At 43.9% G+C, this 8,780-nt stretch overlaps 1 protein-coding gene across 1 annotated transcript; it reads left to right on the top strand.

Annotated features, from left to right (window-relative positions):
- Positions 1-557: 557 nt before the first annotated feature.
- ccni (cyclin I) lies at positions 558-8,506 on the top strand. Its single transcript, XM_042058609.1, has 7 exons — positions 558-798; positions 1,726-1,882; positions 2,705-2,839; positions 3,609-3,683; positions 6,020-6,160; positions 6,437-6,667; positions 6,966-8,506. Exons 2-7 carry the CDS (start codon positions 1,769-1,771, stop codon positions 7,473-7,475), a joined length of 1,206 nt encoding a protein of 401 aa, XP_041914543.1. The 5' UTR covers positions 558-798; positions 1,726-1,768; the 3' UTR covers positions 7,476-8,506.
- Positions 8,507-8,780: the final 274 nt, after the last annotated feature.

The following is an 8,780-nucleotide window of genomic DNA, read 5'->3' as shown; positions in this document are numbered from 1 at the left end:
TTTTGGATTTCAAACCCTGAAATGGATGGATGCTGATACTTTGTGTGTGTGGGTGGGGGTGTGTGTGAAATGGATGGTCATTTGCAAAGCTGACATATTTTACATCAAGAGAAAATGTAACGTTACCTAAATATGGTACTGAGCTAAATGCCTTGTAAACACATCACATGCGAAAATGTGTAATGGATGTATACTTGTTTTAGTATTCTTTTGGAAAGACTATTTTCGTTTCGTTTGACAAGCCTTTCTACTGTCCTACCATACAATTGTATTGTCCTGTGTAAAATGTTCGGCCTCGTTGTCGCGAGCTATCAACATTCGTAGTTCGCGTAATGTGGACGAGACATTACATTATTCATACGCCAAAGAAAGTAGTCCCTACAGCAGAACGATAAGTAAATAATACATCAGTTTACATTGTTATTTCAGCTGGCTTATCTATTTCGCTTGCCCTGCCAGATATCGGGGGAAATGTGTGTGGACTAAACGTATATTATTTAATGTATGTGCTCCAATCGCTTTGCAAATCACACGCAGTGTGAGGGTGGGCGGAGCAGTTTCTTTCCTTCTTCAGTCCCCTCCTCGGAAATAGACGCATCTGTCTTTTCCGTTCGTTTTATTTTTAATATCAATTTGGAAGGATCCCTTCTTTTCTTCCCTCCAAATAAGACGAAATGGAGACCAGGATGGACGAGTAAAATAGACATACCGGCCCGCAACACCCCTTTATTTTACTTCTGTTTAATGGACCGGATGATTTCCAAGTCGGACTGTGGATCTCACAGCTTTGCAGGGGAGGTAAGCCAAGTTAGCCATTTAATGCTAGCTAGAGAGCTCCCCCTTGTTCAAAGAAAATAAGATGGCTCATATGTGCCCACTGGCTATGTGTGCGTGCTATTTCAATCTATGGTTTCAACAGCATTGTACATGTTGGATTTCCTTCATTTGTTGATCTAAAGGTAGTGTCTAAAGAGGTAACGTCAACACTACGAGGTGATAAATGAACCTGCTAGCCATTAACTAGCTAGCCGTGATGGCTAACATACAACTAGTTCTAAGTCGGAGAATGAGGGAATAAGGACTAAGTGTTTCAGTTTCTGCACCTGCAGTTGGTTAAGTTAAACCGTAAACCAAAAAAACAATTCCTCTCCCCACACCCCGTGTATTCGAAATAAAACCTTACAAGCTCATAATAAGCTAGTAGTTGGGTCACTTGTGACAATTTTGTCTGTAACGTTAGCTATCGACAACTAACGTTAACGTCAGCTATCAATGCCACATAGAATAGAAAAACGAATAGAATGTCATTGTTTACCTCGCGGAAATAATATTATGGTCATGATTGTTAAAGTCTCACCGTGTTAGTTTTCATTGTCAGACATTGGTCGTTAGCTAGCTTGTACGCAAATGGGTCTTTGCAGTCAGTCAAAATCAAATTAACAATGCTTTGATGCGACTATTATTGTATGTTCATTTAGTAATGTAGTAAGTTAACGTTGAGTTATCCAAACTAGACAGGCGAAGTGAAATGGTAGGCTTCTTTTTTCAGGTATAAATAAGCTCACTTGCCCGTTCATAATTTCGTTATTGTATTTATTTTCACCCTCTCATAATTCAGTCATGTCGTTGGAAACCAGCTGCTTCTGTATATGAACTAATTATTATATTTGGCCCATAGTCTTTGTTTGACATGAATCCTTTATGGTGGCTTGGCTCCCCCCACAGGTAGCTGTATCCAGTGTGGAGGTAGGCACATCCAGGGGTCGCGATGAAGTTTGCAGAACCCTTGGAGAGCCAGAGGCTGTCTTTTCTTCTGGAAAAGGCAGCTTCTAGGGAAGCCATAATGTGGAAGGCCCGTATGCCAAAGAAGCCCTCCACTCAGGTGAGTTAAAGTCAAGGTGTCACCACAAATGGTGGTCATTCACAGACTATGTACCTTTTCTCCCATTTGCCCTCCCTGTGCAGTTAATGTGTCCTCACACAAGTCTGTGCTCAAATGGTGCTCGTCATATGAGTCACTGTTCGAAGGAGAGCCCTTGACCTCTGGCTCCCTTCAGGCTTTTAATCTGCTGTACGCGTGCTGCAGGTGGTGTGCACAAGCAAACAAGATTTGTTAAGTGATGCCTGGCACCTTCAAATTGGATTTCTGACTTTGCTCTTATACACAGTTTTGTTTTATTGGCTTGACTCAGCATGTGCAGAAGAATTCTTGCTAAGCAATCCTGGAACGTTTTAATGTAAGGCCCAAATCTTTATGTAAGGCCTACATCTTCTTTTTTTAAATTTTAAATTTTTTTTTTATATTGTGTTTGAAATGTAAGCAAGGCTCCAAGTGCTTTGGTATTTTCCAAGTGCCTTCCTACCACACAAAGGAGGTGTTCCCTTACTTTTGTAATTTAATACAGTAACAGAATATTCCCAACAAGCTCTTAAATTGCATTGAGGATGGCAAATGATAAAGATGGGCATGCTTTATTTATGTGGTTGTGATGTAGGTCAGTGTCTGAACCTGATTATTTGCTCCCACGTTGAAGGTTTACACCCCCCAAATGCTTGTAAATGACTGAGACTGAATCACTCATGACTGCATTGCAGCGCAACCAATGAATGGAATCACAGACAGCAGTTGTTCAAGTGGAGAACTTGTGCTGTGCATTGGCTATTTCAGTGACCTGACCTTTGGCATGTTGTGTCAATTTTGCAGGATACAGATATCTCTCCTGGCCAGCGAGATGAGGCGGTGCGCTGGCTCACTGACCTGCACAGCAAACTTAAGCTCTATCCAGAGACCCTCTGCCTGGCCATCAGTATACTGGACCGCTTTTTGGCAGCCATCAAGGTATCCTCAAGCTCACAAAGGTTATTTGTACTGGCGTGGAGCCCAGCTGAAATGTCTGCTCCCTGCTCTGGCTGTCTGTGGTGTTAATGTGTATAGTGTGTGTGTTTATATTTATATAACCATTTATTTATCTCTTAGCTAATTTGTCAGGAGAAAAACAAATAATTCTCCAGCTAATTTAGTGAGTAACAGTTAAGAGACAAGCAATGTATGTTCTTTTTTTTTGAATATCGCACCCATTGAGATTAGCATCACAATCTTAAAATCATATAGTGTGAGCGCTATTACAGCTATTTCCTGGGTTTTATGAGTGATATGGTCATATATGGTTAATAATACAGTTGTAATAACTCATAATTGTTGCAGACATACATGTTAAATACGAGGCCCAAGTAAGCTCATGTTGGCTTGTAAACAGGAAGCACCTGACCTTTCAAAGTGGTTGATGGTGGTCTCTCAGCCAGCTTAATCGGCTGAGCAGAATGTAGCGGTTTGCGCTCGCTTTTTGCCTATTCAGCACTTCAATGTTGTCATTTAACCTAGCCTTTGCTTTCCTATCATTACTCCAGCAACTCCAATGACCCACATATCTCTTTACTATTCCTCTCGGTAATACTGGTTTCATTTCGTCTCCTTGTGTTTTTCTTACTTTCTTTTTTTTTTTCTTCAGTCATGTGAGGATCCTAATGAATAATTAGGTTGCAGGGTGAAACAGGGTTTCTCTGTCTGATCACGCCGTCTTCATGTCTTGCTCCTTCTCCCCCCTCAGGCCCGCCCAAAGTACCTGCCTTGCATTGCCATCACTTGCTTCTTCCTGGCTGCAAAGACCAATGAAGAGGATGAGGTGAGTGTTAAACATAAAATAGAAAGTATGGGTTTTGAAAGAGGGTAGTGAAAGCATTGGGATGTCTGGTGTGAGTAGCCCGTTTTACACTGCGGGATTTCCCGCAAATGTCTAACCCTTTATCGCGGAGCGCCTCTCCTTTTTACACACATCGAGGCGGAACGGCGGGTCGAAGTGTCTCGCCAATTTTACCACCAGGCAGGGTAGACAAAGGCAAAAAGATTCATTCCGGCACCAGTGTAAATGTGTTAATGGGGGAATCTGGGCGGGCGTTTTGATGACACTACATATGTCCAACCCACCACAGGAGATTAAAATCTGACTAATCAAAAGCAGCAATAGCAGGGACGGCACATTACGACAATCTTTAAGTCCACAAAGCTTCCAGTCATTTAACATCTGCTAGAGTTGATTGTAGGTCGGAATGCATTCGGTTGCCATATAAGCTATCCTAAAATCCAGTGATGAAACAAAGCATGAACTCCTTGAGCGTCTGTCATAGGAAGCTTCACATTATAACTACTGTTAGCCTCATTACATCTAGAAGCTGGACATTAGCGAACTTAGCTTAATATCACTGTTTAACAAACAAACTAGCATGCTATGCAGCCAAACAAGCAAACACAGCTAAATGTAATGACAATGAACTCTTACCTTTATGGTCTACAAGTTATCCATAGTTAGTCTACTGTTATTTCCATCATGCATTCTTCTTGATATGAGCTAGTTAAAGATAGAGCTAGCTTGGCCATATTCTACTCACACAGGTCTGACTAAATTCAACGTTATCTCCAGAAACATTTCTGTAGCCTATAGGACCTCCCCTATGGATCTGTCGATAGCAGGAGTTACCCTTACAAATGGTCACAGTACAGTATAATATGCAGTTTCTGGCATCCATCAGAAAAGCATTTATAGAATGGCCAACATGACCTTTAACTGTAGCCTATATCTCATCTTCAGGTTACAGCAACGTTACTAGCTCCTTCACTAAGTGACTTATTTTCATAGGCTACATAAATTTGATTACAGGCTAGCCTACATGGTGATAAAAGAACATTGAAGAGGCTTTCTGTTCATTGTATCATATTTTATTTCAGTTGTCAAAGGTTATGAGGGTAAAATTAGTGATGGCAAAATTCCCAGTTCAGAAAATCATGCATAGTTCGTTCCCATGTGTCAGGCTACTCCTAACACCCAATGTTGCACGTCACGTTTCATTTTGCTATTTGGTCCTGCCTCCTGGCTCCTCAATATGCCGGCTTGTATGTAAACACTCGCGGTACGAAGTACCCACCTGGCAATGTTGTGCCTTGTTTTTAGACACACAATGCGGCATGCCTCTTCCCGTGAATGTTGCGTGATCTCGGTGTAAAAAACGACTACCAACTATGGCAATAGATGAAGACATAGGGCTGCTCTCAGAATTTTCCTTTGGATGGGTTGTGAAACCTGACATTATGTATTTGATGTACCGAACTTATATCCAACTATAATGTCCAAACTCCTGTATGAAACAAACCGTGACTTCTCTGTACTATTGAAGCCCTATTAACAACAGAAACTGCGAAACACAGAAGTCAACGTTCACTTCTTGTGAAGTGCCTGTAATCGTGACATGGTTTCCTGCCAACGTCATGTGTTCTCTGAAAGCGTGATGTCAGCTGAGAGCTTTGGGTGGCAGTGACCACAGTGTAAACCTCAGATTCAGCTTGACTGACGGGTTGTTTGTCTCACTTGCTCTGAGGTTTGATCTTAGTTCTTTTCACGGTGCGTGTAAAGCACGGCGGACTGATATGCATTCAGCCACAGTGTGAGCCTGTCCTTTTGTCTGTCGCAATAGCTAGCCTGTGGACAAGGGTTAGGCTTGTTTGTTTCCTAGCATTACATAACAGCCTTTTAAGTCTGTGTGTGAACACGTCTAACCTCTGCTGTGGCCCCCTGACTTATTTCTTGATCACTGCCCTGTACTGTCCATTTTTCTCTACTCATGTTTTCTAAGTATATATACTCTTTTGATTCCGTGAGGGAAATTTGGTCTCTGCATTTATCCCAATCTGTGAATTAGTGAAGCACACAGTGAGGTGAACTGCTGTGCCTACTGGTCGGGGTTCGAACCGCTAACCAGTAGGCCACAGCTGTCCATAAAGCCGCATTTCCTGACCGGGAATCGGCCGCAGCGGTGAGGGCGCTGAATCCTAACCACTAGACCACCAGGGAGACATCCTCTATCCAGAGAGACTTCTCTACCCACCCACCCGTCTTCATCTCTAGTGAGTGTGTGTGTGTGTGTGTGTGTGTGTGTGTGTTCTGACATTTATTTTGCTTGTCTGCAGCGGATCCCGTCTCTGAGTGACCTGGCCGGCTCCAGTAGCTGTGGCTGTTCTCCCTCAGAGATACTGCGGATGGAGAGGATCATTCTGGATAAGCTGAACTGGGATCTGCACACAGCCACACCGCTGGACTTTCTTCACATTGTGAGTCTAGCCTGGGGAGCCTCCAACACCCACTGAGTAAATTTAATCAACAACAGTTCACCTTATTCCTCTTGAACTGAAACTCTGAACAAACATTTCTGAAGAGTTGCTCTGTTGGCTTTGAGCATTATTGTTAGTCTGGCAAATATTGTTGCAAACCTCAAGGGCACTCAGGCTTCTCATTCTCTCCATTTCACACACGGTTACAGCCTCTTCATCTGACGCCTTTTTTCTTTCTTTCCTTTTTTTTTTTTTCTCCTCCTCCTCCCTCCACAGTTCCATGCGATGGTGCTGTCGTGCAAATCCCCGTCGCTGGCAGGTCTGCTGGGCTCGAGCGCGTCCCAGCATCTGGCCCTGCTGACGCAGCAGCTGCTGGGCTGCCTGGCAGACCACCGGCTGCTGCAGATGCAGGGCTCCATGCTGGCCCTGGGCCTCCTGACGCTGGAGCTGGAGAGCTGCTGTCCTGACTGGTTGGCTCTCACCATCGACCTGCTCCGCAAGGCACAGGTCCGTAATGGCTGCCGTTGGACAAGCTGAAGGCCTATAACAATTCAGTCACATAGGGAAATGGCAGTTGTGTTCCACAGTCAAGTCTTGAATGAGTTTTGTTTTTTTTTTTTTTTTTTGTTTTTCAATGGTGAAGTTTGGAAAATGTTTAAAAACAAATTGACATTTTCAAATAAAATAGGTACATAAAATAGGTAGAAAGATGCAAAATTGAGATGAGATATTCTGTTGGGGCAGATGCAGCACTCCTGTCTGAAATATTAACACTGCTTTAATGCCTCTCCCCCTCCCACCTCAGATTGACAGCACCCAGTTGATCTGCTGCCGAGAGCAGGTGGCACGTAGCCTGTCCAGACATCAGGCTTCCCTGCCTCCCAACACTGTGTTCATCTACCAGCCCCTGCACCAGAGCTTGGAGCCCTGTGCCAGGCGAGCCCAGCCCCGCTGGCACCCCTCGGCCCTACCACAGCTCGCACAGGCCCAGGCTCGGGTCCCTCAGCCCAGCCCGACCTCCGCCTCCACCCCCACCCTGGCCCTGCTCTCCCCTCCCAACCTGCGCCTGCGCCCCACCGGGCGGCTCCGCTGCAAGCCCTCGGCCAAACGCAAGGTGGAGCAGATGGAGGTGGACGAGTTCTTTGACGGCATCAAGCGTCTGTACAACGAGGAGGCACCGGCGACGACGTCGACGGCAGAGGGGGCGGTCGGAGGGGAGGCGGCGGTGGTGCGTGGCTGCAGCTCCCTGCTGGTCCCGCGGCAGGAGGGCAGCTCTTCGCCCTGCCCCCCTCTGCAGCCTGTCAGTGTCCCCTAGCCTGCAGTGCAGTCCAGTCCACCACCACCAACTCCTGCCCAAAAAAAAGGCCTCGTGTCTTTCAGATCTCTCTCTGTGCCACATATGAGAAGCAATGTGGGGTGGAAGAAAATTAAAATACCGCAGTTACTGGCATAAGTCTGATCCCCAGAGCAGAGCCCCAAAAACATACAAAAAAAAGTTTCAAGTACATATGCTGCTATCTCATAAGCATTTGTGGAGCACAAGCAAAAAATAAATAAAAGCGATAAAAAAAAAATCATAAATTATAGAAAAATCTCCCCATGACCAAAAAAAGTAGTACTTTTCCCAGAACTTTTTGTAATACTGACTTGCGTATGTCTAACTACAATGTCATCAACTTCATCTGTCATTTTTTCATTTCCAATTTTCAGTGTGTTTGTCCTTTTGAAATTCTGTCTGAATGTCTTTTCTAACCTCTCAGCCTAAACCTGTTTTTACATGTTTGTGTTTATGTGTCCTTGTATACCCATAGTCATTCACTGCCAAACAGAACTGAATGTAAGATGAGTTTTGTATGGAGTGAATAGCTGATTAGCTCAAATGGAAGGTAGCTCTCTCTTACATAAATTTTGTCTAAAGTGTCTGATAACATGCTAATATATAAACCCCTAACCCAGAGTGGTGGCCTGGTGATGTCAGTGTGTTGTGATATTTGGGTGTGTTTGGACTTAAAGGGTGAGATGAATCCCCCCGTCACATTTTCTATTACAAGAAGCATTAAAACGTCCACTCAGACATGCACTATGATGTGTTGCATTTTGATCAAGCCTGGCATTTCATGAAGGGGAAACAAGTTGTAGTTCTTCTATAAATATATATACCTGTGCAATAAAACTGAGAAAATACTGAAAAAAATGTACTGAAGGGGAAGGAAAGCCTTAGTTCTTCATTGTTATTTTGCTGCACTCTTCCATGCGCTCTGTTTCTGTGAAAAGCTCTGCCCTGGGGGCCAGGGACATGCCCGTGCTGTTGAAACTCACGGCAACAATAAAGAACCTGACCTCTGACCCGCTCTTGTCACATCTCTTTATTCATTCCAAGGCCGGCTTAATTAATGTGTCATGAACACAATTACTTATATACATGATTGTACTTTGTATCTGTTCTGGACTATGCCATGTGCATCTATGTACTTCATTATCTTGTGGTCAAATGTTTGGTATGTAGGCTAGGTATCACATACTGTATGTATCATAATTTGATCAGTTATGAGAAAGCCCATGACCTCTTCAATTCAGATGTTTGCTTACAATTAAGACAAATAGGCTAAAATATGTGCTC

Source organism: Alosa sapidissima, chromosome 13, assembly GCF_018492685.1.
Source record: "Alosa sapidissima isolate fAloSap1 chromosome 13, fAloSap1.pri, whole genome shotgun sequence".
Classification (NCBI taxonomy): domain Eukaryota; kingdom Metazoa; phylum Chordata; class Actinopteri; order Clupeiformes; family Clupeidae; genus Alosa; species Alosa sapidissima.
Note: the sequence above shows the minus strand (reverse complement) of the source record. Positions and strands in the feature narration are given on the sequence as shown.

Coding starts and splice junctions, on each gene's coding strand:
- ccni (XM_042058609.1), top strand. CDS start 1,769: ATGAAGTTTGCAGAACCCTTGGAGAGCCAGAGGCTGTCTTTTCTTCTG. Junction 1,883..2,704: donor CAAAGAAGCCCTCCACTCAG/GTGAGTTAAAGT, acceptor TCAATTTTGCAG/GATACAGATATCTCTCCTGG. Junction 2,840..3,608: donor GCTTTTTGGCAGCCATCAAG/GTATCCTCAAGC, acceptor CTCCCCCCTCAG/GCCCGCCCAAAGTACCTGCC.